Below are 19,504 nucleotides of genomic sequence, written 5' to 3'. Positions count from 1 at the left end.
GATCCCAGGACCCTGGGATCATGACCTGAGCCGAAGGCAAACGCTTAACGACTGAGCCACCCAGGCGCCCCCCTAAATTTTATTATTTATCATTTCCTTTACAGCTGTACTATATTTGTATTCTTAATATATTACTTCATTTTGCATGTTCTTGAATTTTATATAAATGGAAACATGTTGTTGTATATTCTTCTATGATTTGTTTTTTCCCAACATTATATTCCTAAGATGGCCCAAGCTGCTGGGCATAGCTATAATTCATTCATTTTCAGAATTGCGTAACATCCTATTGAGTGAATATACCACTATTCATCCTACTACTGATAGATATTTGAGTTGTTTTTTGTTGTTTTGTTATTATGAATAAGGCTATATTAACAACTATATACATCACCTGATCATCTGTATAAAGATTTAAGATATACTTAGGAATAGAGATACTGGATCATAGTGTATGTGCATCTTCAACTTTAATAATGCCATTTTTTTTTTCTGGTGGACGTACCAATTAACATTACCATCTACACTGCCTAAGTGTTCCAGTTGTTCCATATTCACATGAACAGCAATACCATTTGGCCTTGAATTTTTGACAATCTAGAAGGCATGAAATACCTTTTTCACTGTGTTTTTAAATTTGCATTTCTCTGATTACATATGAAGTTGAATATCTCATAATGTGCTTATTGGTCAAATGAGTTTATTCTTTTATGAAGTGTACATTCAACTCCTTTACCCAGTTTTCTATTAAGTTGTTATCTTTATTTCACTGTGTGGCAGATCTTTATTTGTGCTGAATACTAATCCCCACTCTCTTTATGGTATCTATTGATGAAATTATTTTCATGAAGTCATATTTGCCAATCTTTTGCATTCTGTGTTTTATGCATTTTTATCTTATTCGATGTCATGAAAACATTCTACTCTATTATCTCTAGAAAGTGTTAGTTTTACCTTAACTAAACGATTACCTTATAGATTTAGATATATAATCTAGTCTAACTAATTTCTCTAAATAATATAAGATAATGGCTCAACTCAATTTTTTCCATTTAATTAACTAACTACCTCAGTTATTGAAAGAGCCATCCTTTTTCCACTGACTGGCAATACCAGTGCCATTAAAGATCAAGTTTTTTTAATGGGTATCTTGCTATTATCCCTTGGATGTTTTAAAGAACTTGCTATAACCTGTGTGGATTTGGTATTTTTCTTTGCAAGAATATTTTTCCTTTATATTTTAAGACTATTCAATTTTCTATTCCTTCTTGAGCTAATATGAGCTACTTTTTTCTAGGAATTTGCCCATTTGATATAAGCTTTCAATATACTAGCATAAAGATTATTCCTGAAACATCTGTAGTAACATACCCTTTTTCATTCAAGTTACTGCTTTGTGACTTCTCTTTTTCCTTGATTAATCTTGCGGACAGTTCTCAATTTTGTTAGTCTTTTCAAATAATCTATTTTTACCTGTACTGTTTCCTCTCTGATTTACTTTTATTTTCTATTTCATTAATTTATATTTAGTTTTTACTTCAATTGGGGGGAGTATTCTTTTAGTCACTTCTAATTCTTAAGAATGCAGTTATTGTTTTTCAGCATTTATTCTTTTAATGTAAGCATTAAAGTCTATAAATTTCCATAAAGTATCAGTTTATCACAGTTTATCACATAAGTTCTGATATATGGTATTTTATTACTGTTAAATTATATTTTCTAATATTCCTTACAAGTATTTCTTTTACCTATGAGTTTTTTGTAAATAATACATCTCAACTTCCCCATACACACAGGAAAATTATGGTGCTAAATTACAGCTAATGTCATTGTAAACAGAGAATGTAGTATAATGCCAATCCCCTGAAATTGTGAAAACTGGCTGTATTTGACCAGAATGTTATCACTTTTTTTGTAAATAGGTCTTATGTGCTTTTAAAGAATTTTTTAAAGAATTTTTTAAAAAGTATTCTGAGATGCAGTGTTTCCTAAATGTCCATTACAGCAAGCCCATAAATACTGTTATTAAGCTCTTCTATATTTTTTTTTTACATTTTTCTCTGCTTATTCCAATATTTACTAAGAAAGATTATTTTAAATAATTCACAATGCTGATGAATTTGCCTATTCCTTCTGTGGTCCTATTTTTTGCTTAATATGTTTTCAAAGTATATTATCAGGTACATACCAATTTAGAATTATCATTACTTTTATCATTATTTAGCGACCCTCACTTTCTAGGATAGTTTTTCCATAAAGTCAACTTCAGATGGTATTAATATAGCCACACAACACAACCTTTCTTTAGTAAGTACTGTCAAGCGTATCTTTTTACATCCTTTCTATTTTCAAGTTTTCTATATCCTTTTTAAAGGTATGTTTCTTATAAATAGTACATATCTAGATTTTGTTATTTTATCTAATCTGACAATCAGCTTCTGTTAACTGGAGCATTTTGTCAGTTTATATGCACTGTAATTACTAATATATTTGCATCTATTACTAATCTTACTTTGTGTTTTCCACTTGTCTTTTTTCTGTTTCTCTTCTTTTCCTTCCTTCCTTTTTTTCTTAGATTATTTTTTCTCATTCTATTTCCCTCTTCTCTAATTTGAAAGATACCCATATTATTTCTAGATTTTTATTTCTTATCTCAGAGATTTTAACATGAATACATAACTTACCAAAGTCTACAGCTAATCAATAATTTTACCCTGCTCCCAGGTTTTATACAGTGTTTATCTATACCTACCCATATTTACCATTTCCTGTGTTCCTTATCTTTACATCTCAGACCTTCCCTCTGTAACCACTTTCCTCATCTGTGAGACTATGGTGATCAGCAACTCAGAGAACATAATGGCAGAAGTATGACCACTACTGTTACCTGACTGCTGACTCAACCAAATACAGTAATGGCAGATGGAAATCCCCAAACTCTATACAACCCAGGTGAACATGCACAAGATGGACGTTAGTGTGGCCATGAGACCTTAAAATAGCTAGCATCTTGCTTCCCTCCCCATATGCTTAATATATTAGACTCTCAATATAATAGACACTCAAAGTCTGTCTTACTGCCCTGAACTATTTTTGCAGTTGGTACAGTACAATTCCAAATCTATCTCTAATGAAAAACAAAAAAAAAAAAGGAGGAGGATGCCTCCCACCAATAAATAAATAAATAAATAAATAAATAATCAGCTTGATGTGACAGAAATTGAAATTACATAGAATTTTATGACCATTACGTTTAACTATTTTAACACATAATACATAAGACAAGTCAAGCATATAAATAAGATATAAATGAATACTAGTAAAATGGGGTTAGGTTTTAAAGTTTAGATTAAAAACATTTGGTATATAACATACAGAGCACAAAAGTCCCTCTACATACAAATTAGGTCAATGTAAAATAGAGAAAAATGGTGTATAAATAAGGCACTATTTTTTACATTAAAAATTATTAACTTAGAGGTTGAGACATGATAAAGTGTGTTTCCTCTGCACTTGGACTAAAAAAAGGCACTGTCTTTAATCTTGTAGCATACAGTGTAACTCCCAAAAAAGCTTGAATTTTTTTTTTTTTTTGTTCAATAAGAAAAACATATATCAGAACTACAGCTATTTTCAATGAGAAACACTCAGGTTGTGTGGCTATGTTTTTTTCTATTATGTTATGTTAATCACCATATATTACATCATTAGTTTTTGATGTAATGTTCCATGATTCATTGTTTGCGTATAACACCCAGTGCCCCATTCAATACGTGCCCTCTTTAATACCCATCACCCGGCTAACCCATCTCCCGACCCCCCTCCCCTCTAGAACCTTCAGTTTGTTTCTCAGAGTCCATAGTCTCTCATGGTTGTGTGGCTATATTAATATCATCTGAAGTTGACTTTATGGAAAAACTATCCTAGAAAGTGAGGGTCACTAAATAATGATAAAAGCAATGATAATTCTAAATTGGCATGTACCTGATAACATACTTTGAAAACATATTAAGCAAAAAACAGGACCACAGAAGGAATAGGCAAATTCATCAGCATTGTGAATTATTTAAAATAATCTTTCTTAGTAAATATTGGAATAAGCAGAGAAAAAGTTTTATTTTATTTGATCTGGTTTCGTGGATGCCTAGTTATTTCAATGCAAACAATAAAATAGCCAGCTTACTTACTAGTTTCATTTACCATAGGCAATCAGGTCCTGGGATCATGCCAGCCAAAAGAATGGCAAGGATTATCTAACTGTATTTTATTAAATATCTGTAATAGAGAACGGATATCAAAGTATATATAACAGGTTCACAAGATGGGAGTTCTACACAGAACCATTAATAAGTGCCAGAAACAACCCAGAAATTTATGAAGAAATAATAAACTCAAAGGATTTTACACGTTTGGAGAGCCATCATTAATAGCAGTAAAACCATCTTATGCCATAGGGACTGTAAGTACACAACACATCTATATAAGCTGTGATTTAATGATTTAGAAAGAAGAAAAAAATGAAAACATAATTCCTTACAATAGTGCAGAGTTCAGAAATGCATGGCCAACTTGATGCATAAATTTGTTTTTTATTTTTTAACTTTTTAAAAATTTATTTAAATTCAATTAATTAACATATAATATATTATTTGTTTCAGGAGTACATCAGTGATTCATTAGTCTTATATAATACTCAGTGCTCATTACAACACATACCCTCCCCAATGTCATAGATTTTAGCAACCAACTCTAACCAAGGCCACTTTTGTTTCTAGTAAAGGCTGCTTTTTATTGATATTGATGATGACAATAGAAGTGGTGTGGTGGCAGCACCATTTTAGAGCAATTTCTATGTGAATCTATTAGCATTATAGTATACATAAGCCAAAACTCAGGAAAGCAGGACAAATCAGCTTTTACTTTAATAGTTTTTCCCACTTTTAGTAAGGCACGTATACTCTTGAATTTTTAATCATTTAAAACTTAATACATAAAGAAAATAAGATGATGAACTATATAATTATATTCAAGTCACTTGCTGCTTTAAGATCTTTGGCAATTCTTCAACACTTTCAAGATAGAATCCCATCATGGCAATATATAGCTGTTTTTTGTCTTTTTTTTTTCATTTGCTTCCTATCTAATTCTCTAGCCTCATGTTTAGCCTTTCCTCCACTACCCTACAGAATTCAACCAAACCTGTGACTTGCAGGTCCCACAATATATGCATGCGTGTGTGTGTCTCATATACTTCTGTAATTCTATTCCCCTACCTGGAATAATATATTCCACATTTTTACTAAGATAACCCACACACATTCTTTAAGATTTGGCCATCCCCTCTATGTATATGGGATAGAATATCACATCAATTACCAAACTATATTCTAAAGGTTTGTTTTCCTGGGTTTTTTTTTTTTTTTTTTTTTTTTTTACCCTCTAGTATACTGTAAGCTCTTTAAAGCGAGAAACTGCATTTTTCATCTTCGGCGTTTCATTGCCTAGCACACATTAATCCATCATATTCATTCTACAGATGAACAGACTTAGGCCAAATACATTATTTTCCCAATTTCATAGGCCAATTAATGGCAGCTTTAACATTAGACTAAGATTTCTATCTAAGACTTCTATCTCCTAGTTCAATGCTCTATCCATAAACGCACCTACAGATATCAGATCAGAAGGAATTATGTCACTAATATCTAGAATGTTCAAGGCAGATACAGAACTAAATGGAGTATAAAAAAGTAAGTGCTTTAAAAATAAAAATAAAACACAAGTTAGTTACGATGGATTTTCAAGGAATAGGAACAGGTGATAAAAAGAAATAGACCTCACTGATATGAGGAATTCTTAATCTCAGGAAACAGAGTTGCTGGAGTGGTGGGGGGTGGGAGGGATGGGGTGGCTGGGTGATAGACATTGGGGAGGGTATGTGCTACGGTGAGCACTGTGAATTGTGTAAGACCGTTGAATCGCAGACCTGTACCTCTGAAACAAATAATACATTATATGTTAAAAAAAAAAAAAAAAAGATAGCAGGAAGGAAGAATGAAGGGGGCAGATCCTGAGGGGGAGACAAACCATGAAAGACTATGGACTCTGAGAAACAAACTGAGGGTTCTAGAGGGGAGGGGAGTGGGGGGATGGGTTAGCCTGGTGATGGGTATTAAAGAGAGCACGTACTCAATGGAGCACTGGGTGTTATATGCAAACAATGAATCACGGACACTACATCAAAAACTAATGATGTAATGTATGGCGATTAACATAACATAAAAAAAAGAAATAGAAAAGTCAGATAGAAAAAATACTATCTTAATAAGAATTCTGTGGGAGTTATTTCAGTGACATATACATTTTACTCATAAATATGAGTAAGTAAATAAATGCATCTGCAATCAACTCATCAAAGTTCAAAGGAATTAAACATTTTTTTCTTTAACCATAACAAAATGAGGGGTAAAGTATGTAGCTAAAAATCAGTAAGATCAAGCATTTATGCCAAGGTAACTGGCATAATAATAATTTATGCCAAAGTAAAAAGGGGGGTAAGGAGGGTAGCTTTATCTGGTTGTATGTTACCTTTTATTGGGCAAAAAAATGTAAAGGGAGTAATATTTTAACTTAAATGAAAAATCACCAACTTAAGAAGAATAGACTGAAAGGGATCAGAGAAAGCATTTCTGAAGAAGAAATATCTGAGATACATTCCTGTCCACTTTTCAAAATATAGCAGAAAATATGAGGTAGGGAAAAAGGAAATGTATTTCAGGTAGAAGGAACCAAAATATATTCAAATGCATGGAGGGAAATACAGCCTGTGGATATAGGAATCTATAGTTAAAAGGAGGAGGAGGGAAGTGGTCAGCAGACAGAAGAAATAGCAGGGACAGGATCATAAATCTGGGCCTTGTATGTCATGGAAAGAATCTTGGTTTTATCCAGTAAGTTAATAAAGATCCAGAGAAGGCATCTGATTGGGAGAATTATTAAATCATCTGTTTTTTACAAAGATAATTTTGGCAGCAGCCTGCATGGCAAAGAAGAGTAGGGACAAACAATAGGTTTTCCATGAGAAATGAAGATCCTAAAGCCACAGAGATAGAAATGGAGAGGAAAAGACTGATTTGAAAGACATTCAGAATATAGGACTGGCAGATTTGGTGATCATCAGGTTATGAGAGGGAAGGTTAACCCTAGGTTTTAACTTGAGTGTAATACATTGGCGGTGGCACTAACAAGATCATGAATAAGAAGGAAAGTAAGACTTGGTGGGAAATAAATTAGTTCGACTTTGGACTTGTAAAATTGGACAGTCCTGTGGTATATATAGATGGAAAAGTTGCACAGACAACTGCATACATATTTGGAACTCAATCTAGTTCTGGGCAAGAGACAAAGATTTTGAAAACATCAGCATATATGTGGAAGCTAAGACTAAAAGAATTGGGTCAGACTTCTAGGTAGGGTATATTGAGTGAGAAGAGACAGCCCTGGGTAATTTCAAAAAGAGGCTCTAAGAAACAAGAATGGAGAAAGATGAGAATTTAAGAAAAGAGTAAAAATACAGAAGCTAAGGAAGCAAAACCTTCCAGGAGATTCAACAATAACAAATATAGGAAAGTCAAGTAAGATAAAGGTTGAGAAACGCTGGCAGGATTTGGAGGTCACTGGAGACCTCTAGTAGGTACTGCAGCTTCAGCAGAACAGTAAGGTGGAATCCTTATACTCAGAGATGGTTTAAAAAATGTTCATTTCAAAGGGATAAAATTATGTCCCTTAATGAATTCAAGATAAACGGTAGGTTTGAACAAATTCCCATGTAAAGATAAAAGCTATGGAATGTAAAAAAGAATTGGTATAATGCTAAACTCATTAAAACTGTGTAGGAAATAAGAGACCATGAAGATAACATTCACCATGGACACTCTCTTTGGGCACCTTTCTCTGAAACTCTAGCTTCACTCAAGTATTTCTCTGTGAATTAAAAATGTGTCAAGGACATGAAAAATTCTGAAAACACTGACTAAGCACAAAGCCACTGCTCTCAGTTTAAAATGTATAAAACCAGGAAAGTAGGATTTGTGTTTCTCTACAATCTTGAGCTCTGGTTCTTAGTTGGGTCTTGAAAAATATTTTTAACATACTCAAACAGAAATTCTCACACAGAATTTTGATTAGTAAGACCAAGTTTTAGCCTCCTGCAAACTACTCAGGGCTACCTCAGGCAGGCTTGTAGATGAAGATCAAAACAGGGTAAAAGACAAAAATTAACCTGAAATGGATCATAGACCTAAATGTTAAAGCTATAAAATTCTAAAAACACAAGGGAAAAAATCTTGGAATGGGCAAAGATTTCTTAAAACACAAAAAGCACAAAGCCTAAGAGAATAAAGTTATAAATTGGACTTCATCAAAATTTAAAACTTTTGCACTTCAAAGATACCATTAAGAAAATCAAAAGGTAAGCCACAGAAAGGAAAAAAATACTTTAAATACCTATATCCAAAAAGAATTTGGATCCAGAATATATAAAGAACTCTTACATCTTGATAATAAAAAGATAAGCAACCCAATTAAAAATGGGCAAATGATTGGAATAGACATTTCATAAGAGAAAATACACAAATGGCCAATAAGTACATCAAAAAGATACCCAAACATCATTATAGTGAAGTCCAAACTAAAACCAAAAGAATACTATGACATAACTATTAGAATAGCTAAAATTAAAAACATGGACAAACGTTTATAAGGATTGGAACAACTAAAACTTTCATACAACGTAAAATGTTACAAGCACTTTATAAACCAGTTCCCAGTTTCTTACAAAGTCAAGCATGTACTTACTATATGACCCAGCAATTCAAACCTTGGGTATTTACCCCCCAAAAATGTAAGCATATATCCACATGAAAATTTGTATGTAAATGTTCACAATAGCTTTATTCTGTACCAAAACCCAGAAACAACCCAAATATTTTGCCCATTGTAGGGGAATGGATAAACAAATTGTGATATATTCATGCAATGGAATACTACTTAGCAATACAAAAGGAATGAACTCCTGATACATGCAATAACACGGATGAATCTTGAAAACATCACATGAGTAAAAAAGGCAGGCAAAAGAGTACATACTGTATGATTCCATTTATAGGAAACTCTTTTAGAAAGAGTAAATCTAATCTCTACTCATCAAAAACAGATCATTGGTTGCTTGGGCTAGACTAGGGGAGGACTGACTGAGATGAGGTACGAGAGAACTTTCTGGGATGATGGAAATGCTCTATAGCTTAACTGTGGTGGTGGTTACACATGCATGTAAGTATGTGAAAAGTCATCAAAATGTATAAGCATAATGACATATGTAAATTATATCTCAATAAAGTTTATTCACACATACACAAAATGGTACAATTTCAACTTCTGTCTTAGGATTGCCCTGATCTATGCCACAAGAACATACTATGTATTAAGAATACCTACAACCATCTTCTTAAAAATATTCCCAACTAAACGAATGAATCTGTATGAGAATCTGTGGACTGCACACTCTTTAGGGTATTCAAATATAGAATATAAAGTTTAGCTTCCTTGGGCTTGGGTTCTTTGTGTTATGCAACAGAATAGCATGGGGACCTTATCCTCAAAGTTCATGTCCTTATTACATATAAAAGTAATACGGTAAGGTCTTCCTCAATATAATACCCCTCAATATAATAAAAGAGTCCAAGGCATCCTTCCTCAAGCTGAAAGACGTAACACAATAGCATTAAGATACTATTCTATTACTGATTTAACAAACAGCCTTGTCCTTAAGGCCAGAACTACTAAGCAATGTTTAAAGTCAAAGCTATAGAAATAATGAATAAACTTCATAACCACATCCTTTTAAATCAAGTTATATCAGAGTTAATATTGGATAAGAGAATAAGAAATTGTCAGTTGATGGAAGATATATTTAAAATAACTTAATCTAATAATGTAAGTAAAAATTTAAACAAACACATATAAAGCACAGTGCTTTACACTCCTCATTTAACTTTCCCAACTCTGAGATTATCATACCCATTTTACACATGGGGAAATTCAAGCATAGGGAGACTAAGTAACTTGGTCAAGGTGACTCAGCTAGTAAATGACAGGATAACCCACACTCTTAACCACTCTGTTTCTGAAAGGAAGAAAGGAAGGAAGAAAGAAATTCTATATTCAAAAGGTGAACTCCAGATACATTAAAGACTTAAATATGAAAGGTAAAATTACAGAACTATTAGAAGAAAACACAGGAAAATATCTTTGCAATTTGTGGATCATGAAGGACTTTTTACTGCCCGCAAAATAAAAAATTTCAAGTACATTAAAATTAAGGATTTGTGTATCACTGTCAAAGTCAACACATGCTGACACACTGGGAAAATATTTGCCATGTCTAAAATTACCAAGGGATTACTATCTCAGATAGAGGATTCTGGGAAACCAACAAAAAATGGAAACCCAACCAAAAAGAAGGGCAAAGGGTATGAATAGGCCAGACATGAGAAGGGAAACTCAAACAGCTAGGAAGGATATGAAGAAATAATCAACCTCCCTGGTGAACAGAGAAACCTATCACAGCAACCAAACCATAAGATTCCATTTAACAACAGTTAAATTAGCAAAATGTAGGACGTTCTACAGTAAGAAATGCTGGCAAAACTGGGAAAAAGTAAAAATTTGTATACGATGTTGGTGAGGGCAAAAATTGGTGTAGCCATTTCAGAAATAATCTGGCATAATTTAATGATATTAAATATGTGACTAACCTATTACACAGCAATACCACACCTGGATATGTATACCTAGAAAAACTCTTCCACAGCCATTAGCAACATGTATGAAGATGTTTATTACAAAATTATTTGTACTCAAGAGTTGGAATCAACCTGGGCATCCGTCATTAGGGGAACTGATAATTTGTGCTACATGCAAACCATGAAATATTGGACAGTTAGAATCAATGAACTAGATGTACATAGAGCAATATGAACAGATACCAAAAAATGCTTAGTGAAGAAATATATAGCAAAATAGCAGTTATATAGATGTGAAACACACAAATAACAACATTATTTTACAAGGATAGAGACATAACCAAGAATATATATAAAACATACTAGATTGGGTGCAAGTGAGAGTCAGGAAGGTGTTGAGATTGGGAATGAAGAGGAAAAATTATAATCAAAATAATGAGGTATGCCTCTAAACAATATAAACCAACTTTGTTATCTGAAATGTTTTAAGTGATAGTTATGTCAACTTTTAAATTTGATAAATTTATGCAAATGGTTAAAGAAATCCCTTTTTCTGTGATGACTGAGCATTCCTTACATCTTGGTTTTAACCATGATGAATTTGAAAATTCATGACATTTAGTTCTTCCTTGTTGCCGTCATAGATAAACATGCTCAAATGGCCTAATAAAAGAAATACTGAGCTATGAACCTGAAAAGCTGTAACCTAGTCCAAGCTAACTAGTAAAAGGAACTTGGCAAAGTCATTTTACTTCCCTGAAAGTTTGCTTATCTGCAAAACCAAATTTGAATGATTCTCCAAATCTCTCTAGCTCTGAAATTATTTATTTTCCTAATATTTATTCATATAGAATTATTTTTTCTCTCCCCCAATTGTTTACCCCGGCCACCACCAAAACAACAATAACAACAACAACAACAACAAAAAACCAAGATCAAAAGAGATTTTAGAACAGTGATGTAGCAATAGGAATGAATAGCAACTTAGTTTCGTAGGGTAGAAAGGAGAAAACACTAAAGGGATACAGTGATTTTCACAGCCTTTTCACATATGTAAGGCAGAGTATTTCAGCCCAAGTTCAGACAATCTACTCCGTGAAGGATTTACCACATGTCACTATTACCTCTCCTAAAACGTAAGTTAAAGTCACTAGTGGAATTTCTACTTGAAGGCCCTAAACTTCAGCTTATCTGTATCAGTTTTCAGATAGAAAAAATATCTCTAAAGATCCCTTCCATATAAAACATGTAAGATTCCAAGAGAAAAATGAATTTTTAAATTAACAAACTAGTCATACTCTGAGCATTTAACAAAAAGCCAACCATTCAATTAGAAGTGAGGATTAAATGGGGATAAAGACCTTAAGAATAAGGAAAATTAGAATACATTACAGGTTGGTGACCATGAATAGCAACTGAGATATCTAAGAAATAATGGTATCACATATTATAAAAAGAAAATTGACACCAGAATATTAAAAATATCTAAAAACCAAAATTAAGATAGTTACAGTACCTAAAAATTTGAAATTATATCTTAAAGGGGGAAAATAGAAGACTTCCAATATTCTTAGAATACAACAATAAACATGAGAAATTGACATCATTCCCTTATTTATCTCCCATTCACATTTAATTTTAACTACGGATGGGGAAGGTGGGGAGGGGAGTGGGAATTAAGAGGTCACAAAACATCTGTTACTAATAATTCCAGCACAGATGTAGTTGTTACTGCAAAAGAGATGATGAAGTTGTTCCCAGGTTGCCATACTATAAGGTCTCCAACCAACAGCCATAGTTTATACTCAAACTCCCTGTATCAAGTCTCAATAAATACATAAAGTTGATTATGAGGAGAATTATCTACATGGACAGATATATGCAATCCCTATAAATATAGTAGGTATATATTAAATAACAGGAAGATGTTTAAAAAATAAATGAGATAACTTTTAAGAGCATGAAAAAATATTTCATAGCTATAATACAAGTATAGACTTACATTTGGCTGTTTTTGCTTTACTTTTTGGAATCTTTCAATTTATCTACACCTAAATGATATACTTCAAAATATGTTTTAACAAAATTAATGAGTTCTAAATATTAAATTTTTTTCTCTGAAAACAACTGTAAGGGAGATTTTCCTTATTAGAGAACACCGTTATATTTAAGTGTTATAGAATACTGCCATCTTTTCAAGCAACCCAGTTCCACGTTAACAAGCAGTATAACCCACCTCCATCAAGGTTAAAAATCTAGACATGCTCATATACACCACACTGAAAATATTTATTACTTAAAATTGATGTCCTAAGAATGCTTCCTCTAGGAATACGATTCTGAAAACACTATCCCATCCAAAGGAAAGATTATTTCCTAAAGCAATGCATGTATAATAGATTAAATTTTAACTGGGGTTACTAAAATCTTGTTCTATTAGGTGTATATCCATTAATTTTCTTTCAACTTACACCTAGTTTAATGATATTTTACTAGTAATATGTACAAAATATAGCCTTCTAAAAAGTGTTTTTAAAAAATATTTTATTTCCTAACCAGGTTACTTTTCTAGTTTAAGAGTTTAAGATTTCCTTTTAACAATGAACTTTTATTCTAGCTTCTATCTCTATTAGAGAGGAACAGACATTTCCCCATAAATTAGTGATCCTGCTGCAAACACTAAGAAACCTTTTCTAATCCCAAATACTATTCTACAATTTTATCAAGTCCTCTAACCTTTCATTGCACTTTTACATATTAATGCATATCTTCTTCCAACATCTACATGATTTTTCTTCTTCTCTACTACAATTCAATACAGGTAGTTGAGAGTAGTTAATATAATTCCACATGATGTTGCATCTGTGTTTACATATGGCTCTAATCACATGCTTAAAAGTAATTTATACAGGGGAAAGCAAAAAAGGAGGAAAAAACAATAAAAACACAATTATATCCCATAATTGTGTTATTTTTAAAGTATCATTCCCAATTTGATAGAACTTTCTCAGTTCTCACCACATGCTTCAAAGCAACTAAAATTGCAAACACAGGGTACAAACTTTCAAAAATACTATAAACGAAAAAAAGAAAAAAACCCCGAAATATTCCATATGCTTTTACATAAGGCTCATCTTAACAAATGATTGATGCTTTCAATTTATAAGATAATTTAAGTTTTGCTCCATGCCACAATTGTATATGTTATGGCTTTGTGGTAAACTTCCCCAGTTCATAAAAGTAGTAAGTGAATCACACCTATTTACTACTGAGCTCTAAGAATTAGGTGAACACCAAATTCAAGAAACATCTGTCAGGAAATGTAAAACTATATTTACACACACACACACACACATACACACACACACATAACACATACTCTTGAAAAACCATGACACCCTAAAATGAGAAATTCACACAGGCTTACCTGGTAATTCAGGTAATTCCTACTTAATTCAAGATAAACAGTATTACTATTGCACTATGATACTGCTGTTGTTGCATTTACAGAAACACCATTAAAAATAATTAGGGAAATAAATATTTCTAACATTTGACCTAACAAAAGCCTTCCAAAAGTTTACAGTTATATTAATATAATTATATGGACACACACCAAAAAGATATTACTGAATACATCAAGTCTCATGCAATTATTTATATGTGAAAGTTACATTACCAATTTACACAGTTTGAAAAGAATTAATGAATACATACAATAATTATCAAACTAAAGACACTTTTTTGCTACATTTAAAACATCAAAGCAAACTTATATTTCTTAATTTACAATTGATAAATGTAAAGTTTACACACTACCTTATTCTGATTCTTAACTAGAATCAGAAGAAAAAGGAAAAGACAAAATCTAAAAATCACTAACATCTGAGTGACTGCTGGTTAACACTTTCTTTAGTTGTTGTCTGCCCAACCCATAGTTTAAGTTTACAGAAGTTATGGGAACATAATTAGACAGTATTAACAATCAATTAATTGCAATTTTTCTTAACCATATTTAACAGTTTACAAATTTTAACACCTAAAATATATGTTTTAAAAAAATAAAATAAAATATATGTTTTCAGGAAATCTTACAATGAATAAAAAAGGTTAAAAAGTATAGAAAATATGCAAAATAAATACAGGCCAATCATCACATATCTTTTCCAAACCTAACAACATAAAAACTGAAAAAAAAAGAAAGGCAGTAATACAACTGGTCTAAAGCAAGACTGAATCGATAGCAATATCAATCTCAGTATTTAAAAAGCTCATATTTATAAAATTGTTCAAGTTAAAACATTTCTACTTCTTTCCATCTAAGCAGACTAGCAGACTAGAAAATGCTTCTGCCTAATTTACCCAGGGCTAGTTTAAGTAACACTAAGATCCAGAATTACACCAAAGGTCCCTATTAATGCAGAGGTCCCAATCAACAGGAGATAGACTTATGGTGCTACTACACCAATAATCATTTTTGTTAGCATCCTCTACTGGCGGTTTCCAAAGACAGCAAGTGGAAATGGTGCAAATGACAGAAAAATATGTACCTCCTATTCCATCCAAAGTGAATTAATCAGCATGTGGTCATTAGTAGCTACAGCACATTTCTCTCCCCCTACCTCCAAAATGCATACATACGTACATCCGAAAACCACACAGAGTAGAAGTGGAAAATTAGAAGACATATTTTTAAAATACAACAAACAAAGCATTACATTACAAAGGGTAAAAATCGATTTTATGCAATTCTAATGCCACTCCTTTATAGATGACTAACATCATCACCATAAAGTTACTATCTAATGTTTGTTGCTTTGGTCAAGCCTTGCTCAATTGGTTTACCCATGTCAAGTTACATTACTTGATTCTCCCACTAATATCCTACTCTGCAGATATATTCCAGAAAGGAAATTAAAATGTTTTACTGGAGGCCTAGCAATAAAATCTATGTATCTTATTTTTAAATGAACAAAAAAATTACTTACATATAAATAACAACATAAAATATCTCTATGACCCACTGTACATATCATTTATTCCCTCATTAAAAAGATTTAAGAGTTAACATTTTTCATGCAATTCTCTCCAATAAACAATTGCAACTTAAATATGACTGCGTTGCTAAGAAATATTAACCAGCACCTATTCTGAGGTTTCACAACACAATGGCATATAACTTCATTTTTAATTTGCAAATTATAAGGCTTAATCAAATAGCATGGCTATAATCATCGGCAATGGATGAAATGCATTTGAGAACAAAAAGAAATACAAGGACAGAGCCAAAAGTGATGAAAATGGAAGATACCTGTAGTGGTACGGTGCTATCTTAAACACCTTTTGTTTTCTGAGAGTAATGCATACTGCAGACAAGACATTTTGTGCTAAACAGCCCAAATCTGTTTTTCTAATATTAAACACAAAGGAAAAACACTGACAGCAAGCGTGGTAAATAAATCCCTCCCTTGAGAATGAAAGCAGCAGACAGGAGGGGGCTGACATACATGCAGGAGAAAACTAAACACCATCTTTTTTCTACCTGCACAAGTTGCCATTTGCTGCAGCGATCGAGAACCTCTTTTTCCTGTTGATTTCAAGTACCTTTCAGGATAGCTTTTTTTTCCCCTTAAGTCATCTGTTGATATGCCTTATGAGTGTAATATTCATATCACAGGATCTTTAGGAGAAAAATCCATTCTTTCCTGTTCAGGTAAACATGTTTACAGCAGCTGCACAGACGCTGGGTGGTTCAGACTCACATGTCACACACATGTCGTCAGCAACAAGAAAAGCCCCTTTCTCTGGCGATGAACATTTTAAATAAGGTAAAAAGCGAGCAGCCCTTTCCGAACCAACTTACCTTTCATAAAGCCACATCAGCAACAGTGGCAACAGCTCAATATAGCACACTATTTGACGCTAAAACAGGAAATTAAAATTGCAATAGCCTATGCTCCGCTCCTTGCTGTAACAAGTCATCTCTCCACAATGACGATACCAAATATTAGTTATCAATCATAACTAACAGACGTCTTTAAAACGCAAATGTTTATTTGAATAACTAAAATCATTCATGAAAGCAGTGATTTTAATGTCGGCTCAAATATATTAAAAATATTTTTACGATTGGAAGGAAACATCTTGAAACAGCTTAAAATCTTCGTATCTGCTTCTAGACAGGAAATCCCACACAAAATCTAAAATTGCCAGGAAAGGTTACAAAACCTCGCGTTTCGCATCCCAGAGGGGAGGGAGAAAGGGAGCCCAGGAGCGGGGGTGGGGCGGGGGAGCACGAGAGAGTTTTTACTTAAACACGTATTTCCTCATTTTCTGGAAGAAACAGCAATCCCATTATAGGCGCATTTATTTCCCTACAGTTAAAAAGTCGTTTTAAAAATAACGTAGGAACCAAAACGAGCCCCTCGGTCCGAAATGTACATGTAATTCCTTATATAGACTCGGCTGCAGCCAGCGGCAGGGCCGTTGCCGCCCATTATTATACAAACAGGTACCCGGCCGGCGCGGGCGGGGGACCTCGCCCCGCGCTCCCGCCGCCCCCGGGCGGAGAAGTCTCGCCCCTCTCGCCACAGGAACTGTCCAGACAATAACAATCAGCAGACATTTCGCTGCTGAACAAGAGGGAGAGAAAGCACAGAATCGCCCCCAAGATAAGAGAAATACAATCAACTTACAACGTCTCTCCAAACTGGAAAAGGCGACTGTGCAACAACAACCACATGTTCGGGTCTCGCTCTCTCTTGCTGTCTCTATTTTTTTTTTTTTTTTAAACTCTCAACGCCAGGCAGAGGGGTGTGTATTGCCCCGGCACACCAGCACAAATCAATAAACACTGCAGCTGCAGCGAGAGCAGCAGACCCGTGCGTCCGTCGGTCCGTCTGCCCCCTCCCCCACCCTCCTTCCACCCGAGACCGAGAGCGCCATCCAAGCTCCATTATCCGGCTTCAGCGCTCCGTGCGTCCGGCCCAGGTAACAACTTCCCCAAAAACCGAAAGAGAAAAATGAGAGGCATACGCACAGAACCCCATCCCAGCGCGGAGAAGGAGTTTCCCCCGGGGAGGGGGGATCTGTCTGTGGTGCTTCCCTGTCTCTAAGACCAGGTAACAACTCCACAAACACACCCGCTGCCCAGCTCGCCGCCATCCACAGATCTCCCACAGCAGCAAGTAGGTGCCCGCTCCTGCCCCGTCTCCCCTGCCGCCCCGCCAGCTCCCCACTGAAAGTGGACCTCACTCGCGGGGCTCGCCTCGGCGTCCCCAGCCGGGGGTCCAGGGCGCGGTGGTCGGAGGCGCGGGGGAGGAGGGGTGCTTAGGGACCCGCGCCTCCGCTCCGCTAATCCCCATTCCGCGAGCGCGCCTCGCCGGCCGGTCACAACTTTACCGCCGCCGGCCGAGCCCGGTCCGCCAGCGGCGCGCACCGCCGGCGCCCGCGCACACGCGCGCACGGACGACACGCAGCCTGCGGCCGCCGCGTCCCGCCGCCGCCGCCGCCGCCGCCGCCGCCGCCCGCCGCGCGCCCGCAGCCCGGCCCGGCCTGAGCCGCGGGGCCCGAGCGACGGCGCCGGCCGGGGCCGCGGCGCGGGGAAGCCACTTTGCACGGTCAGCGCCGGCCACAAGTTTGTTCCTCGGCTCCCGGGGGCCTCCGCGCTGAGGGAGAATAACGCGGAGGGGGCTGAGAGGAGGGGGAGAGGGGAGGCGCCGAGGGGCAAAAGAGTGGGGAAAAGTGCGAAAAGAAGCAACAGCCGCTCCACCCGGGACCAGAAAAGTGGCTGGCCGCGTCCCGGCCGCCCGCCCTGCGCCGGGGATGCGGCGGCTAACGGTCCAAGGAGGCGGCAGGGGCGGCAAGAGCCGCTAGGCGGAGAGAGACCAGGTAAGAGACATAACGGTTCAGGGAGAGCGAGCGGCCGCGGCGCGGCTCCGGCAGCGGCAGCAGCGGAGGGGGGCAGAGAGCACTACTTTCTACTTTCCCACTCCACTTTGCCCGTCCCTGCCCCGGCCGCCCCCAGCCCGGCTCGCCCCCCTCACCCCCGGGGGCGCCCCGGCTGCCCGGCTCCCCCTGACTCCGCCGCTCCCCGGTCCCCTCCGCCACTCACCGTTATTGCGCCGCGGGTTCGCCTGCTTTCTGCGCTTACACCTGGGGCCATCCGCCATGATCCTCTCGCTTGTGTCTAAATGCTCGAGTCACCTCCTCCCCCTCCCTCCCCCTTCCCCCCCACCCCTCCGCCTCCACCCCTCCCCCCTCCCCACCGCACCTGGTTTACGACACTCGCGGCTTTACGACATCACCTTCCTTACACCTAGAGCCGCTCGCTCTACGGCCGGAACCTTGTTGCTAGGGAGAGGACGGTTTGCGGCAACCGTAGAAGCAGCTCAGTTTGAATTGAGGGGAGAGGGAAAAGTTTCCCTCAGGTGTCGTGGGTTGGGGGAGGGGGGCGTTGGGAAACTGTGGGACGTGGTCAGAAGGGCGGCAGGCAGTCGGAGGGAGAAAGGTAAATTAGGAGGCTCAGCGGCGTTCTGCTTCTAAACTGGCCCCACCCGCCGCGGCTGCCTGGGGCAGGGACGGGTCTGGCTGATTGCTCTCAGGACCCTGTACTCTCAGAGTTGACCCCCTCGCAGTGACCGGAGCAACCTGTCCTCCCTCTTGGTCAAGGTTGGGCTCCGCTCCCACGCAGCATGTGTTCT

At 36.6% G+C, this 19,504-nt stretch overlaps 1 protein-coding gene and 1 long non-coding RNA gene across 8 annotated transcripts in view; one reads left to right on the top strand and one right to left on the bottom strand.

Moving 5' to 3' along the window:
• ZEB1 (zinc finger E-box binding homeobox 1) overlaps nucleotides 1–19,011 on the bottom strand; it is a 187,714-nt gene extending 168,703 nt beyond the window's left edge. For 4 of the 7 annotated variants that reach the window (XM_036099607.2, XM_078075333.1, XM_036099608.2 and 1 more), the window contains exon 1: nucleotides 18,916–19,011. In XM_036099607.2, the coding sequence (XP_035955500.1) occupies nucleotides 18,916–18,973 (58 nt within the window). In that variant the 5' untranslated portion in view covers nucleotides 18,974–19,011. Of the gene's footprint in view, nucleotides 1–16,344; nucleotides 16,530–16,665; nucleotides 17,022–17,841; nucleotides 18,008–18,915 lie in introns of those variants that run through there. The other 3 variants (XM_078075336.1, XM_078075337.1, XM_078075335.1) reach the window with 3 other exon arrangements.
• The window catches only part of LOC118540464 (uncharacterized), a 73,614-nt gene continuing 72,441 nt past the window's right edge, over nucleotides 18,332–19,504 (top strand). The window contains exon 1 of the long non-coding RNA XR_004919652.2: nucleotides 18,332–18,692. This is a non-coding gene — a long non-coding RNA (uncharacterized LOC118540464). The remainder of the gene's footprint in view (nucleotides 18,693–19,504) is intronic.

Source organism: Halichoerus grypus, chromosome 6 (assembly GCF_964656455.1).
Source record: "Halichoerus grypus chromosome 6, mHalGry1.hap1.1, whole genome shotgun sequence".
Lineage (NCBI taxonomy): Eukaryota > Metazoa > Chordata > Mammalia > Carnivora > Phocidae > Halichoerus > Halichoerus grypus.
Note: the sequence above shows the minus strand (reverse complement) of the source record. Positions and strands in the feature narration are given on the sequence as shown.